The sequence below is a fragment of the Diabrotica undecimpunctata genome, chromosome 7, assembly GCF_040954645.1.
Source record: "Diabrotica undecimpunctata isolate CICGRU chromosome 7, icDiaUnde3, whole genome shotgun sequence".
NCBI lineage: Eukaryota > Metazoa > Arthropoda > Insecta > Coleoptera > Chrysomelidae > Diabrotica > Diabrotica undecimpunctata.
In genome coordinates, this window is record NC_092809.1 from 88,382,208 (window position 1) to 88,400,410 (window position 18,203).

The 18,203-nt window shown below is 39.9% G+C and overlaps 1 protein-coding gene across 12 annotated transcripts in view; it reads left to right on the forward strand.

Annotated features, from left to right (window-relative positions):
• Positions 1 to 18,203, forward strand: part of LOC140445556 (bone morphogenetic protein receptor type-2-like) — an 872,505-nt gene that overhangs the window by 509,753 nt on the left and 344,549 nt on the right. For 9 of the 12 annotated variants that reach the window (XR_011951417.1, XR_011951415.1, XR_011951416.1 and 6 more), the window contains one exon: positions 984 to 1,226. The exons of 1 other annotated variant lie outside the window; for it this stretch is intronic. Coding sequence is in view for 7 of the 11 variants with exons in the window: in XM_072537668.1 (XP_072393769.1) it covers positions 984 to 1,226 (243 nt within the window). In the remaining 4 variants the exon portion in view is untranslated. Of the gene's footprint in view, positions 1 to 983; positions 1,248 to 18,203 lie in introns of those variants that run through there. 2 more of the 12 variants (XM_072537667.1, XM_072537673.1) reach the window with 2 other exon arrangements.

Here is an 18,203-nt window from a genome sequence, read left to right on the forward strand (position 1 = left end):
TTTAGAGAATAGCTGGAGGTGGAGCGGATTTAGACAGACACTGTATAGGATTTTATTGTCTGTGATAACATGATATTTTTTAATTTATAATTATTATAAGTGTTTGCTAAAATTATGCCTTAATATTGTTCTGAAGCTATTTTCTTGTGGCATTTTAAATTAATTAATATTTAAATGGGAATAAGCCACAATTAAAGGTTAAAATACATTTATTGACGTTTCAATTTCCACTTCGGAAATCGTTCTCAAAATACAAACATTAGTGTTTGTATTTTGAGAACGATTTCCGAAGTGGAAATTGAAACGTCAATAAATGTATTTTAACCTTTAATTGTGGCTTATTCCCATTTAAATATTAATAATTATGCCTATTTTGAAGATCTGTATAGAATGAATAATATAATTTTAACTGCTAATTCGACTGCTAAAATAATTAATTTACATTAATTTGAAATGATTTTAATCATTAAAATATACAATCTGTTGTATGATCATGTAGAATCATAAATAATCAAAATACATAAAAATCAGTCATTTTTTTATATCTCGTAATATATTAATTTAAGTTTTATTAAAATAAAAGTGTTTTATAATAAAGTACACCCGTTAAGTATTTTATCTATCATATTTCTATGGCATGATCATCTTTCTTACATTTTCTGATCGCCTCTGCGGAAATTACTGGTACAAATTATCTTGATCCCATTTATCATGACAAATTATTCGATTTAATCTTTGTCCCTGTTGTTAGATATAGAAAATTGTACTTTTTACAAAAATACACAAAACTAGTAAAGTAATAAAAACATGAGTTGTGGTCCGAAAAAAATTTTTCCTAATTCTAGTTTTAAAAAAGCGGATTGTGTATTTGTGTACCAATTAAAGCAATACTAAACTATGGTTTTTAAAGAACATATCATCTCTCTGAATAGAAATTAATTAATAAACTTAATTCAAGAGAATTAAAACAATCTATATCACAGGTATTTTCTTCAACCAGTGATCTGTCAAGACTGAAAGACCCTTCTCAAAGGGTTAAAACCCCTGGTGATGTGCCACCTTCAGTGCGTCGTACTAGAGGTAAAGCTGCAACTGAATCTGCAAGATTTTCTTTATATGATGACAGAATGATGGGGCATACCCATTGGGGCAGCGCTCCTGATCTGGAGTCACAGAGGCAACAAGCAAATACAGCACAAATAAGAGAAGCACAGGATAAAGATAGTGTAAGTAGTTTTTAAAAACAAATTTTGTAATATAGGTAGATTTATCAAAATAACTTGTTAATTTTGATGTGCTAAGGTTGTGAATACAATATAATCTTTTATGTTAAGTGATCTTATACTTTATAGAAGGAATTATATGTATTTGCTTTTGCTCCATTTTAAGTTAAATATTTAACTGAAAAAAATTTCATGCCAGAAATAATCATATTTAAAACACCTAGAAATTATTATTATTATTATTATCCCAGATTTAGCCATACGGCTCTCACTCCCTCTAAGGGGAAAATTCACTCATCCCAGATACCTACGGTATCAAAAGGATTGAGCTCTGGTGGGACTCTTTTCGTGTTATCGAGCCCTAGGTGACTTGGTATGCTGGAGTATCTCCCAAAAATTTTCGTACACATCTGGATGTTGAGAGAAGTACAGCTTTCTGCATGGTCTTGTAGAGATGTTCATTCAGACCCAGCTTTCTTATGTTTTCTAGGAGGTTCTTCGGAATAACTCCAGTAGTAGAGAGAATAATAGGTATTGTCTGGGTACTTTCCATTCTCCACTGTCTTCGTATTTGAATTTCCAGGTCCCTGTATTTGGCGATCTTTTCGTTTTGTTTAATACGAAGATTATTGTTGTTGGGTATTGCCACATCAATTAGTGTTGTTTGTCTCTTTAGTTTATTAACTAGTATGAGATCTGGTCTATTATGTGCCACTGTTTGGTCTGTGATCACAGTGCGGTCCCAGTATAGCTTGTAGTTATCATTCTCAAGTATACTTTCAGGAACGTATTGATAATATGGGAGATGGTTTGTTTGGAGAAGTCCCAGTTTGATGGCTATCTCTTGATGAAGGATCTTTCCTACTGAGTCGTGCCGTTCCTTATATTCAGTTGCAGCAAATGCCTGGCAACCCCCGGTAATGTGTTGGATAGTTTCTTGAGCTTGACATTCATATCCGCATTTGTCATTTTGGACCTGAGGGTCTTTGACGATATATTTCAGGTAATTTTTTGTTGGTATAACCTGATCCTGAATGGCGAGTAATGAACCTTCTGTTTCAGGGAACAACTTTCCTGATGTCAGCCAATAGTTCGACGCTTTATTGTCGACGTGGTCTTGACTGACCTCATTAGGATGTCGCCTGTGAAGAGGTTTACCCATCCAGGTGCGCATTTTTTCGTCCTTAGTAAGATGGTTTATGCGCATTTCTGGTTCCTTCAGTTTGATCGGTGTTGTATCATCTACTGCACAAATCGCGCGATGTAGAGTAGATGTCTCAGCCTGCACCTGAAAATAAGTTCTTAAATTAGTAATGTGTTTTTCTACTTGCTCACTTATATCCATAAGTCCTCGTCCTCCTAAATACCGCGGTAATGTCGTTCTTTCTACTGCACTTCGAGGATGGTGTTTTTGTGCCTTTGTGAGGTGTGTTCGTACTTTTCGCTGAAGATTTTCTATATCCGTTTTTGTCCACTTAACAATACCAAACGAGTAGCTAAGCGCGGAACATGCATATGTGTTTAGTGCCTTAAACAAATTTTTACTATTAAGGTGTGAACGAAGCAGCTGTTTTACCCTTCGTAATATTATTATTATTATTATTCCAGATTTAGCCATACGGCTCACACTCCCTCTAAGGGGAAAATTCACTCATCCCAGATACCTACGTTATCAAAAGAATTGAGCTCTGGTGGGACTCTTTCCATGTTATCGAGTCCTAGGTGACTTGGTATGTCGGTGTATCTCCCAAAAATTTTCGTACGCATCTGGACGTCGAAAGTAACACAGCTTTCTGCATAATCTTATATAGATGTTCATTTAGACCCAGCTTTTTTATGTTTTCTCGGAGGCTCTTCGGGATGACTCCAGTGGTAGAAAGAATAATAGGTATCGTCTGGGTACTTTCCATTCTCCATTGTCTCCTGATTTGTATTTCTAGATCTCCGTACTTGGCGATCTTTTCGTTGTATTTAACACATAAATTATTGGTGTTGGGTATCGCCACATCAATAAGTGTTGTTTGCTTAGTAATTTTATTAACTAGTATGAGATCGGGTCTATTATGGGCCACTGGTTGGTCTGTAAGCACAGTGCGGTCCCAGTATAGCTTGTAGTTGTCATTTTCAAGCATTCTATCAGGGACGTATTGATAATAAGGAAGATGGTCGGTTTGGAGAAGTCCCAGTTTGTCAGCTAGTTCTTGGTGGATAATCTTTCCTACTGAGTCATGACGGTCTTTATAATCAGTACCGACAAATGCCTGGCAGCCACCGGTAAGATGTTGGATAGTTTCTTGGGCTTGGCATCCATATCGGCATTTGTCATTTTGGACTTGAGGATCTTTAACAATATATTTCAGGTAATTTTTAGTTGGAATAACCTGATCCTGAATGGCAAGTAGGAAACCCTCAGTCTCGGGAAACATCTTTCCTGATGTCAACCAATAGTTCGACGCTGTATTGTCGACATATTCTTGGCTGATCTCATTAAGATGTCGCCCATGCAGAGGTTTACTCATCCAGGCGCGCATTTTGTCTTGCTTAGTCAGGTGGTTTATGCGCATTTCTTGTTCCCTCAGTTTAAGCGGCGTCGTATCATCTACTGCGCAAATTGCTCGATGTAAAGTAGATGTCTCAGCCTGTACCTGAAAATAAGTTCTTAAATTAGCAATTTGTTTATCCAATTGCTCACCTATATCCATAAGTCCTCTTCCCCGTTGATACCGCGGTAATGTTGTTCTCTCTACTGCACTACGTGGATGATGTTTTTGCGCCTTTGTGAGAAGTGTTCTTACTTTCCGCTGAAGACCCTCTATATCCGTTTTTGACCACTTTATAATACCAAATGAGTAGCTCAGCGCGGAACAGGCGTACGTATTTAATGCCTTAAACAAATTTTTACTGTTAAGATATGACCGATTTAGTTGTCTTACTCTTCGCACGAACTCCGAAGTTAGTTCAGTTTTCATTTGTTTATGGTCAATTTTCCGCGCTTGTTTTACTCCGAGATATTTGTACATATCATTTTCATCCATTGCCTCTATGTTTTGGCCATCTTGCATATCGAAACCTCCGGGCTGAACCTTTCCTCTGACTATGTTTAGTATACGGCACTTGTCTAGTCCAAAATTCATACTGATATCATTTGAGAAATTTTCTACAGTTTTTAGCATCTCATCTAGGTGGTTTCGAGTGGAAGCCATTAATTTTAAATCATCCATATACAACAGATGATTAAGCTTCGCTACAACAGTGTTGTTATTTTTGATGCTAAAACCTGAGTCAGTAGAGTTCAGCAGCTGAGATAGTGGGTTCATTGCTAGGCAAAACCAAAGTGGACTCAACGAGTCCCCCTGGAAAAGCCCCGGTTAATAGGGATATCTTCAGTTTCGATATTAATTTCACCCGGTATTTGAAGGTGAATTTTAGTCTTCCACTCAGCCATTATATGCTTCAAAAAGGTCACGAGATTATCATCGACTTTATATATTTTCAATATATCTATAAGCCATTCATGCGGCACTGAATCAAAAGCCTTCTTGTAGTCAATGAAGGCAGTAAAAAGGTTTCTTTTTTTGTTGTATGCCTGGTTAGAAATGACTGAGTCGATAATAAGTTGTTCCTTGCAGCCCATGGACCCCTTAGCGCATCCTTTCTGTTGAGGCTCTATGATATTGTTTAGAGCACAATGTTGGTAGATACGCCGGGCCACACAGGATGTGACCAATTTGTACAAAGTTGGAAGACAAGTAATTGGGCGGTACTTTGCTGGATCTTGGGTGTTACTTTGATCCTTCGGTATTAGATAAGTAGTTCCCTGAGTAAGAAATGATGGTATTTCCTGTGAATTAGAAATAATATTATTAATAAATGCTGTTAAAAGCTCATGAACACTCCAAAACTTCTTTAGCCAGAAGTTTTGAACTCCGTCTGGTCCAGGAGATTTCCAGTTATGAAGCTCTTTGATAATGTTCGAGACTTCTTCAGTGGTGAAAGGTTCATAAGGAATATTACTGTAGTGTTGACAGTTGTTCGTCGTTTGTTCAATCCATCCAGCATTGTTGTTATGAGTAGCTGGCGTCGAAAGTTGGTTTCCCCAAAACTCATGAATTTCTTCTTGGCTTGGGTAGGATTTATTTACATTTTCTACGGTGGAATTTAGTTTTCTATAGAAAGCCTTCTCTGCATTCTCAAAAAGTATATTGTCGCATTTACGGTTGTTACTAACTTTGTATCTCCTTAGGCGACCTGAATAAACGGAGAGTTTTTGTTTTAATGTGTCCAGGCACTGTTGAGCTGTGTTGTTTTCTGGATCATGTTGTGAGTGTCTTGGAGTGTTCAGAATTATTTCTTCAGTTCTTTTAATTACTTTTCGACTTCTTACTCCTCGGATGTATTCTGTAATTTGTCCAATATCCCTGCGCAATAATTCAATTTTACTCAGCAGTCTTTTTTCCCAGGGTGCAATTCTGTTTTCAGTCCTTCCGATATTAGTTCCCCGTCGTGTTCTGATCTTAATGCCCATAACATTAGCAATTGCTGTTGCTGCACAATAAATCTGCATATGCAAATATTCTAATGTATGGGCTTCCACGATATAATTGGGTAGGACTTCAGTGTTCATAATTTGTAACAGCGCACCTAGTTTCTTACAAGAGTTTATTTTTGGTAGCGGTGGTCTGCTAAGTGGGTTTGTACCATTAAACTCTTGTACGGCACGTGCCATTTCTCTTACCAGGCTATCGTGCAACTCGTTGTTGTCCTGCTGCGTATTAACAGGTTGAGTTTCTTGTATGATGGGCTCAGGAATCTGCTCATTAGGGATTTGATTATGGACTTGATCCACAACTAGCTCTTGGTTATGAATCTCCCGTTCGACTTCGCTTCTGATAGTATCGCGTCTAGCTTCTGGGATAAGATTATTTCTTATAATTACCCGGTATTGATCTGCTATTCGCTGTTCAGATACTTGAATCTCTGGGTACTCCCTGCAAAATTCGGCATACAGTTGTTGTCGGTAGCCGATCGTTTCTCGACCGAGGTTCGTCACCTTGTAATAGAAACGCAAAATGTTTTCATTAATAGACACAGTCCATTTCATGCGCTGCCTCGGTCGTCCAGCTTGAGTGAGCGCCGGCTGATGTTCCAGCGCAGCACCTTCAGCGGGTGGAGCTCGTGTTGTTGTTTGGCTCATTTGTGGTTCTTTTATTATTATTATTATTATTATTATTATCCAGATTTAGCCATACGGCCCACACTCCCTCTAAGGGGAAGATTCACTCATCCCAGATACCTACGGTATCAAAAGGATTGAGCTCTGGTGGGACTCTTTCCATGTTATCGAGTCCTAGGTGACTTGGTATGTCGGTGTATCTCCCAAAAATTTTCGTACGCATCTGGACGTCGAAAGTAACACAGCTTTCTGCATAATCTTATATAGATGTTCGTTTAGACCCAGCTTTTTTATGTTTTCTAGGAGGCTCTTCGGGATGACTCCAGTGGTAGAAAGAATAATGGGTATCGTCTGGGTACTTTCCATTCTCCATTGTCTCCTGATTTGTATTTCTAGATCTCTGTACTTGGCGATCTTTTCGTTGTATTTAACACGTAAATTATTGGTGTTGGGTATCGCCACATCAATAAGTGTTGTTTGCCTAGTAATTTTATTAACTAGTATGAGATCGGGTCTATTATGGGCCACTGGTTGGTCTGTAAGCACAGTGCGGTCCCAGTATAGCTTGTAGTTGTCATTTTCAAGCATTCTATCAGGGACGTATTGATAATAAGGAAGATGGTCGGTTTGGAGAAGTCCCAGTTTGTCAGCTAGTTCTTGGTGGATAATCTTTCCTACTGAGTCATGGCGTTCTTTATAATCAGTACCGACAAATGCCTGGCAGCCACCGGTAAGATGTTGGATGGTTTCTTGGGCTTGGCATCCATATCGGCATTTGTCATTTTGGACTTGAGGATCTTTAACAATATATTTCAGGTAATTTTTAGTTGGAATAACCTGATCCTGAATGGCAAGTAGGAAACCCTCAGTCTCGGGAAACATCTTTCCTGAAGTCAACCAATAGTTCGACGCTGTATTGTCGACATATTCTTGGCTGATCTCATTGAGATGTCGCCCATGCAGAGGTTTACTCATCCAGGTGCGCATTTTTATTATTATCCAGATTTAGCCATACGGCTCACACTCCCTCTAAGGGGAAAATTCACTCATCCCAGATACCTACGGTATCAAAAGGATTGAGCTCTGGTGGGACTCTTTCCATGTTATCGAGTCCTAGGTGACTTGGTATGTCGGTGTATCTCCCAAAAATTTTCGTACGCATCTGGACGTCGAAAGTAACACAGCTTTCTGCATAATCTTATATAGATGTTCGTTTAGACCCAGCTTTTTTATGTTTTCTAGGAGGCTCTTCGGGATGACTCCAGTGGTAGAAAGAATAATGGGTATCGTCTGGGTACTTTCCATTCTCCATTGTCTCCTGATTTGTATTTCTAGATCTCTGTACTTGGCGATCTTTTCGTTGTATTTAACACGTAAATTATTGGTGTTGGGTATCGCCACATCAATAAGTGTTGTTTGCCTAGTAATTTTATTAACTAGTATGAGATCGGGTCTATTATGGGCCACTGGTTGGTCTGTAAGCACAGTGCGGTCCCAGTATAGCTTGTAGTTGTCATTTTCAAGCATTCTATCAGGGACGTATTGATAATAAGGAAGATGGTCGGTTTGGAGAAGTCCCAGTTTGTCAGCTAGTTCTTGGTGGATAATCTTTCCTACTGAGTCATGACGTTCTTTATAATCAGTACCGACAAATGCCTGGCAGCCACCGGTAAGATGTTGGATGGTTTCTTGGGCTTGGCATCCATATCGGCATTTGTCATTTTGGACTTGAGGATCTTTAACAATATATTTCAGGTAATTTTTAGTTGGAATAACCTGATCCTGAATGGCAAGTAGGAAACCCTCAGTCTCGGGAAACATCTTTATTATTATTATCCAGATTTAGCCATACGGCTCACACTCCCTCTAAGGGGAAAATTCACTCATCCCAGATACCTACGGTATCAAAAGGATTGAGCTCTGGTGGGACTCTTTCCGTGTTATCGAGCCCTAGGTGACTTGGTATGCTGGAGTATCTCCCAGAAATTTTCGTACACATCTGGACGTTGAGAGTAGTACAGCTTTCTGGATGGTGTTGTAGAGATGTTCATTCAGACCTAGCTTTTTTATGTTTTCTAGGAGGTTCTTTGGAATGACTCCAGTAGTAGAGAGAATAATAGGTATTGTCTGGGTACTTTCCATTCTCCACTGTCTTCGTATTTGAATTTCCAGATCCCTGTATTTGGCGATTTTTTCGTTCTGTTTAACACGAAGATTATTGTTGTTGGGTATCGCCACATCAATTAATGTTGTTTGTCTCTTTAGTTTATTAACAAGTATGAGATCCGGTCTATTATGTGCCACTGTTTGATCTGTGAGCACAGTGCGGTCCCAGTATAGCTTGTAGTTGTCATTCTCAAGTATACTCTCAGGAACGTATTGATAATATGGAAGATGGTTTGTTTGAAGAAGTCCCAGTTTGATAGCTATCTCTTGATGAATGATCTTTCCTACTGAGTCGTGCCGTTCCTTATATTCAGTTGCAGCAAATGCCTGACAGCCCCCGGTAAGATGTTGGATGGTTTCCTGAGCTTGACACCCATATCGGCATTTGTCATTTTTGACCTGAGGGTCTTTGACGATATATTTTAGGTAATTTTTGGTTGGTATAACCTGATCCTGAATGGCCAGTAGTGAACCTTCTGTTTCAGGGAACATCTTTCCTGATGTCAGCCAATAGTTCGACGCTATATTGTCGACATGGTCTTGACTGACCTCATTGGGATGTCGCCCGTGCAGAGGTTTACCCATCCAGGTGCGCATTTTTTCGTCCTTATTAAGATGGTTTATGCGCATTTCTGGTTCCCTCAGTTTGATCGGTGTTGTATCATCTACTGCGCAAATCGCGCGATGTAGAGTAGATGTCTCAGCCTGCACCTGAAAATAAGTTCTTAAATTAGTAATTTGTTTTTCTAGTTGCTCACTTATATCCATAAGTCCTCGTCCTCCTAAATACCGCGGTAATGTCGTTCTTTCTACTGCACTTCGAGGATGGTGTTTTTGTGCCTTTGTGAGGTGTGTTCGTACTTTTCGCTGAAGATTTTCTATATCGGTTTTTGTCCACTTAACAATACCAAATGAGTAGCTAAGCGCGGAACATGCGTAGGTGTTTAGTGCCTTAAACAAATTTTTACTGTTAAGGTGTGAACGAAGCAGCTGTTTTACCCTTCGTATAAACTCAGTAGTTATCTCAGTTTTCATTTGCTTATGGTCAATCTTCCGCGCTTGCTTTATTCCGAGGTATTTATACATATCATTTTCACCCATGGCCTCGATGTTCTGGCCGTTTTGCATATCGAATCCGCCGGGCTGAACCTTTCCTTTGATTATATTTAAGACACGGCACTTGTCAAGACCGAAGTGCATACTAATATCATTAGAGAAATTTTCTACTGTTTTTAGCATCTGATCCAGGTGGCTTCGAGTGGAAGCTAGTAGTTTTAAATCATCCATATACAATAGATGATTAAGCTTTGCAACAACAGTGGTGTTATTTTTGATGCTAAAACCTGTGTCAGTTGAGTTCAGTATCTGGGATAGGGGGTTCATCGCTAGACAAAACCACAGTGGGCTCAACGAATCTCCTTGAAATAGGCCCCGGTTGATTGCAATATTTTCAGTTTCGATATTGTTTTCACCAGGTATTTTGAGGTGAATTTTTGTTTTCCAATCTGACATTATATGTTTTAAAAAGGTCACTATGTTATCATCGACTTTATATATTTTTAATATATCTATAAGCCATTCATGTGGCATTGAATCAAACGCTTTCTTGTAGTCGATGAAAGCAGTAAAGAGATTCCGTTTTTTGCTATATGCTTGGTTAGAAATGACAGAGTCGATGATAAGTTGTTCTTTGCAGCCCATGGAACCCTTAGCACATCCTTTCTGTTGTGGCTCTATGATATTGTTTAGAGCACAGTGTTGGTTGATACGCCGGGCTACACAGGATGTGACCAATTTATACAGAGTTGGAAGACAAGTAATTGGGCGGTACTTGGTTGGATCTTGGGTGTTATTTTGATCTTTGGGAATTAAATAAGTTGTTCCCTGGGTTAGGAAAGATGGTATTTCCTGCGGATTAGAAATAGTGTTATTAATTACTGCTGATAGGCACTCATGAATACTCCAGAACTTTTTAAGCCAGAAGTTCTGAACGCCATCTGGTCCAGGAGATTTCCAGTTATGAAGCTCTTTGATAATATTTGAAACTTCTTCAGTGGTGAAGGGTTCGTAGGGAGCAGTAACGTAGTGTTGGCAGTTGTGCGCCGTATCTTCGATCCATTCAGCATTGGTGTTAAGAGCGGCTGGTGTGGAAAGTTGATTTCCCCAAAACTCATGGATTTCTTCTCGGCTTGGGTAAGGTTTATTGGCACTTTCTGCAGTAGAATTAAGTTTCCGATAGAACGCCTTCTCGGCATTTTCAAAAAGCGTATTGTCAGATTTTCGTTTGTTACTAATTTTGTATCTCCTTAGTCGGCCTGAGTAAACGGAAAGCTTTTGTTTTAATGTATCCAGGCACTGTTGTGCTGTGTTGTTTTCTGGGTTATATTGTGAGTGTCTTGCGGTGGTTAGCATTATTTCTTCAGCTCTTCTGATTACTTTTCTACTTGTTGTTCCTCGAACATATTCCGTGATTTGACCAATGTCCCTACGTAATGATTCAATTTTCGTTAGCAGCCGTTTTTCCCAAGGTGCAACTCTGTTATCTGTCCCTCCGATATTAGTACCCCGTCATGTTCTGGTCTTAATGCCCATAACATTAGCAATTGCTGTTGCTGCACAGTAAATCAGCGTGTGCATATATTCCAATGTATGGGCTTCTACGACATAAATGGGCAGAACTTCAGTGTTCACAATTTGTAACAGCACTCCTAGTTTCTTACAAGAGTTTACTCTTGGTAGCGGTGGTCTGCTAAGTGGGTTTGTTCCATTAAACTCTTGTACGGCGCGTGCCATTTCGTTAACTAGGCTATCGCGCAACTCGTTCTCCTGCTGTGTATTATCAGGTTGAGTTTCTTGTTCTTGTATGACAACCTCAGGAATTGGCTCTTGTATTTCGTTAAGGGCTTGATTTCCAACTACCTCTTGATTATGAATCTCCCGTTCGACTTCGCTTCTGATGGTATTGCGTCTAGTCTCTGGGATGAGATTATTTCTGATAATTACCCGGTATTGATCTGCTACTCGTTGTTCAGATACTTGGATTTCTGGGTACTCTCTGCAAAATTCGGCATACAGATTTTGTCGATAGCCGATCGTTTCTTGACCGAGGTTTGTCACCTTATAATAAAAGCGCAAAATATTTTCATTCATGGACACAGTCCATTTCATGCGCTGCCTCGGTCGTCCCGCTTGAGTGAGCGCCGGCTGATGTTCCAGCGCAGCACCTTCAGCGAGCAGAGCTCTTGTTGTTGTTTGGCTCGCTTGTGGTTGTTGTTCTTGTTGGGCTGTAGCTGATTGTATGACAGGGGCCCGCCTCCTCAACACCCTGCCACCGACATTATTGCATTATTATTATTATTATCCAGATTTAGCCATACGGCTCACACTCCCTCTAAGGGGAAAATTCACTCATCCCAGATACCTACGGTATCAAAAGGATTGAGCTCTGGTGGGACTCTTTCCATGTTATCGAGTCCTAGGTGACTTGGTATGTCGGTGTATCTCCCAAAAATTTTCGTACGCATCTGGACGTCGAAAGTAACACAGCTTTCTGCATAATCTTATATAGATGTTCGTTTAGACCCAGCTTTTTTATGTTTTCTAGGAGGCTCTTCGGGATGACTCCAGTGGTAGAAAGAATAATTGGTATCGTCTGGGTACTTTCCATTCTCCATTGTCTCCTGATTTGTATTTCTAGATCTCTGTACTTGGCGATCTTTTCGTTGTATTTAACACGTAAATTATTGGTGTTGGGTATCGCCACATCAATAAGTGTTGTTTGCCTAGTAATTTTATTAACTAGTATGAGATCGGGTCTATTATGGGCCACTGGTTGGTCTGTAAGCACAGTGCGGTCCCAGTATAGCTTGTAGTTGTCATTTTCAAGCATTCTATCAGGGACGTATTGATAATAAGGAAGATGGTCGGTTTGGAGAAGTCCCAGTTTGTCAGCTAGTTCTTGGTGGATAATCTTTCCTACTGAGTCATGGCGTTCTTTATAATCAGTACCGACAAATGCCTGGCAGCCACCGGTAAGATGTTGGATGGTTTCTTGGGCTTGGCATCCATATCGGCATTTGTCATTTTGGACTTGAGGATCTTTAACAATATATTTCAGGTAATTTTTAGTTGGAATAACCTGATCCTGAATGGCAAGTAGGAAACCCTCAGTCTCGGGAAACATCTTTCCTGATGTCAACCAATAGTTCGACGCTGTATTGTCGACATATTCTTGGCTGATCTCATTGAGATGTCGCCCATGCAGAGGTTTACTCATCCAGGTGCGCATTTTGTCTTGTTTAGTCAGGTGGTTTATGCGCGTTTCTTGTTCCCTCAGTTTAAGCGGCGTCGTATCATCTACTGCGCAAATTGCTCGATGTAAAGTAGATGTCTCAGCCTGTACCTGAAAATAAGTTCTTAAATTAGCAATTTGTTTATCCAATTGCTCACCTATATCCATAAGTCCTCTTCCCCCTTGATACCGCGGTAATGTTGTTCTCTCTACTGCACTGCGTGGGTGATGTTTTTGCGCCTTTGTGAGAAGTGTTCTGACTTTCCGCTGAAGACCCTCTATATCTGTTTTTGACCACTTTATAATACCAAATGAGTAGCTCAGCGCTGAACAGGCGTACGTATTTAATGCCTTAAACAAATTTTTACTATTAAGATATGACCGATTTAGTTGTCTTACTCTTCGTATGAACTCCGAAGTTAGTTCAGTTTTCATTTGTTTATGGTCAATTTTCCGCGCTTGTTTTACTCCGAGATATTTGTACATATCATTTTCACATATTGCCTCGATGTTTTGGCCATCTTGCATATCGAAACCTCCGGGCTGAATCTTTCCTCTGACTATATTTAGTATACGGCACTTGTCTAGTCCAAAATTCATACTGATATCATTTGATTATTATTATTATTATCCAGATTTAGCCATACGGCTCACACTCCCTCTAAGGGGAAAATTCACTCATCCCAGATACCTACGGTATCAAAAGGATTGAGCTCTGGTGGGACTCTTTCCATGTTATCGAGTCCTAGGTGACTTGGTACATCGGTGTATCTCCCAAAAATTTTCGAACGCATCTGGACGTCGAAAGTAGCACAGCTTTCTGCATGATCTTATATAGATGTTCATTTAGACCCAGCTTTCTTATGTTTTCTAGAAGGTTCTTCGGGATGACTCCAGTGGTAGAAAGAATAATAGGTATCGTCTGGGTACTTTCCATTCTCCATTGTCTCCTTATTTGTATTTCCAGATCTCTGTACTTGGCGATCTTTTCGTTGTACTTAACACGCAGATTATTGTTGTTAGGTATCGCCACATCGATTAGTGTTGTTTGTCTTGTAAGTTTATTAACTAGCACGAGATCTGGTCTGTTATGTGCTACAGTTTGGTCTGTGAGCACAGTGCGGTCCCAGTATAGCTTGTAGTTGTCATTCTCAAGCATACTCTCAGGAACGTATTGATAATATGGGAGATGGTTTGTTTGTAGAAGTCCCAGTTTAAAAGCTATCTCTTGATGGAGGATCTTTCCTACTGAGTCATGCCGTTCCTTATAGTCAGTTGCAGCAAATGCCTGGCAGCCCCCGGTAAGATGTTGGATGGTTTCTTGGGCTTGACATCCATATCGGCATTTGTCGTTTTGGACCTGAGGGTCTTTGACGATATATTTCAGGTAATTTTTTGTTGGTATAACCTGATCCTGAATGGCCAGTAGTGAACCTTCTGTTTCAGGGAACATCTTTCCTGATGTCAGCCAATAGTTCGACGCTATATTGTCGACATGGTCTTGACTGACCTCATGGGGATGTCGCCCGTGCAGAGGTTTACCCATCCAGGTGCGCATTTTTTCGTCCTTAGTAAGATGGTTTATGCGCATTTCTGGTTCCCTCAGTTTGATCGGTGTTGTATCATCTACTGCGCAAATCGCGCGATGTAGAGTAGATGTCTCAGCCTGCACCTGAAAATAAGTTCTTAAATTAGTAATTTGTTTTTCTAGTTGCTCACTTATATCCATAAGTCCTCGTCCTCCTAAATACCGCGGTAATGTCGTTCTTTCTACTGCACTTCGAGGATGGTGTTTTTGTGCCTTTGTGAGGTGTGTTCGTACTTTCCGCTGAAGATTTTCTATATCGGTTTTTGTCCACTTAACAATACCAAATGAGTAGCTAAGCGCGGAACATGCGTAGGTGTTTAGTGCCTTAAACAAATTTTTACTGTTAAGATGTGAACGAAGCAGCTGTTTTACCCTTCGTATAAACTCAGTAGTTATCTCAGTTTTCATTTGCTTATGGTCAATCTTCCGAGCTTGCTTTATTCCGAGGTATTTATACATATCATTTTCACCCATGGCCTCGATGTTCTGGCCGTTTTGCATATCGAATCCGCCGGGCTGAACCTTTCCTTTGATTATATTTAAGACACGGCACTTGTCAAGACCGAAGTGCATACTAATATCATTAGAGAAATTTTCTACTGTTTTTAGCATCTGATCCAGGTGGCTTCGAGTGGAAGCTAGTAGTTTTAAATCATCCATATACAATAGATGATTAAGCTTTGCAACAACAGTGGTGTTATTTTTGATGCTAAAACCTGTGTTAGTTGAGTTCAGTATCTGGGATAGGGGGTTCATCGCTAGACAAAACCACAGTGGGCTCAACGAATCTCCTTGAAATAGGCCCCGGTTGATTGCAATATTTTCAGTTTCGATATTGTTTTCACCAGGTATTTTGAGGTGAATTTTTGTCTTCCAATCTGACATTATATGTTTTAAAAAGGTCACTATGTTATCATCGACTTTATATATTTTTAATATATCTATAAGCCATTCATGTGGCACTGAATCAAACGCTTTCTTGTAGTCGATGAAAGCAGTAAAGAGATTCCGTTTTTTGCTATATGCTTGGTTAGAAATGACAGAGTCGATGATAAGTTGTTCTTTGCAGCCCATGGAACCCTTAGCGCATCCTTTCTGTTGTGGCTCTATGATATTGTTTAGAGCACAGTGTTGGTTGATACGCCGGGCTACACAGGATGTGACCAATTTATACAGAGTTTATTATTATTATCCAGATTTAGCCATACGGCTCTCACTCCCTCTAAGGGGAAAATTCACTCATCCCAGATACCTACTGTATCAAAAGGATTGAGCTCTGGTGGGACTCTTTCCGTGTTATCGAGCCCTAGGTGACTTGGTATGCTGGAGTATCTCCCAAAAATTTTCGTACACATCTGGATGTTGAGAGAAGTACAGCTTTCTGCATGGTCTTGTAGAGGTGTTCATTCAGACCTAGCTTTCTTATGTTTTCTAGGAGGTTTTTCGGAATAACTCCAGTAGTAGAGAGAATAATAGGTATTGTCTGGGTACTTTCCATTCTCCACTGTCTTCGTATTTGAATTTCCAGATCCCTGTATTTGGCGATCTTTTCGTTTTGTTTAATACGAAGATTATTGTTGTTGGGTATCGCCACATCAATTAGTGTTGTTTGTCTCTTTAGTTTATTAACTAGTATGAGATCTGGTCTATTATGTGCCACTGTTTGGTCTGTGAGCACAGTGCGGTCCCAGTATAGCTTGTAGTTATCATTCTCAAGTATACTTTCAGGAACGTATTGATAATATGGGAGATGGTTTGTTTGGAGAAGTCCCAGTTTGATGGCTATCTCTTGATGAAGGATCTTTCCTACTGAGTCGTGCCGTTCCTTATATTCAGTTGCAGCAAATGCCTGGCAACCCCCGGTAATGTGTTGGATGGTTTCTTGAGCTTGACATCCATATCGGCATTTGTCATTTTGGACCTGAGGGTCTTTGACGATATATTTCAGGTAATTTTTTGTTGGTATAACCTGATCCTGAATGGCGAGTAATGAACCTTCTGTTTCAGGGAACAACTTTCCTGATGTCAGCCAATAGTTCGACGCTTTATTGTCGACGTGGTCTTGACTGACCTCATTAGGATGTCGCCCGTGAAGAGGTTTACCCATCCAGGTGCGCATTTTTTCGTCCTTAGTAAGATGGTTTATGCGCATTTCTGGTTCCCTCAGTTTGATCGGTGTTGTATCATCTACTGCACAAATCGCGCGATGTAGAGTAGATGTCTCAGCCTGCACCTGAAAATAAGTTCTTAAATTAGTAATGTGTTTTTCTAGTTGCTCACTTATATCCATAAGTCCTCGTCCTCCTAAATACCGCGGTAATGTCGTTCTTTCTACTGCACATCGAGGATGGTGTTTTTGTGCCTTTGTGAGGTGTGTTCGTACTTTTCGCTGAAGATTTTCTATATCGGTTTTTGTCCACTTAACAATACCAAATGAGTAGCTAAGCGCGGAACATGCGTAGGTGTTTAGTGCCTTAAACAAATTTTTACTGTTAAGGTGTGAACGAAGCAGCTGTTTTACCCTTCGTATAAACTCAGTAGTTATCTCAGTTTTCATTTGCTTATGGTCAATCTTCCGAGCTTGCTTTATTCCGAGGTATTTATACATATCATTTTCACCCATGGCCTCGATGTTCTGGCCGTTTTGCATATCGAATCCGCCGGGCTGAACCTTTCCTTTGATTATATTTAAGACACGGCACTTGTCAAGACCGAAGTGCATACTAATATCATTAGAGAAATTTTCTACTGTTTTTAGCATCTGATCCAGGTGGTTTCGAGTGGAAGCTAGTAGTTTTAAATCATCCATATACAATAGATGATTAAGCTTTGCAACAACAGTGGTGTTATTTTTGATGCTAAAACCTGTGTCAGTTGAGTTCAGTATCTGGGATAGGGGGTTCATCGCTAGACAAAACCACAGTGGGCTCAACGAATCTCCTTGAAATAGGCCCCGGTTGATTGCAATATTTTCAGTTTCGATATTGTTTTCACCAGGTATTTTGAGGTGAATTTTTGTCTTCCAATCTGACATTATATGTTTTAAAAAGGTCACTATGTTATCATCGACTTTATATATTTTTAATATATCTATAAGCCATTCATGTGGCACTGAATCAAACGCTTTCTTGTAGTCGATGAAAGCAGTAAAGAGATTCCGTTTTTTGCTATATGCTTGGTTAGAAATGACAGAGTCGATGATAAGTTGTTCTTTGCAGCCCATGGAACCCTTAGCGCATCCTTTCTGTTGTGGCTCTATGATATTGTTTAGAGCACAGTGTTGGTTGATACGCCGGGCTACACAGGATGTGACCAATTTATACAGAGTTGGAAGACAAGTAATTGGGCGGTACTTGGTTGGATCTTGGGTGTTATTTTGATCTTTGGGAATTAAATAAGTTGTTCCCTGGGTTAGGAAAGATGGTATTTCCTGCGGATTAGAAATAGTGTTATTAATTACTGCTGATAGGCACTCATGAATACTCCAGAACTTTTTAAGCCAGAAGTTCTGAACGCCATCTGGTCCAGGAGATTTCCAGTTATGAAGCTCTTTGATAATATTTGAAACTTCTTCAGTGGTGAAGGGTTCGTAGGGAGCAGTGACGTAGTGTTGGCAGTTGTGCGCCGTATCTTCGATCCATCCAGCATTGGTGTTAAGAGCGGCTGGTGTGGAAAGTTGATTTCCCCAAAACTCATGGATTTCTTCTCGGCTTGGGTAAGATTTATTGGCACTTTCTGCAGTAGAATTGAGTTTCCGATAGA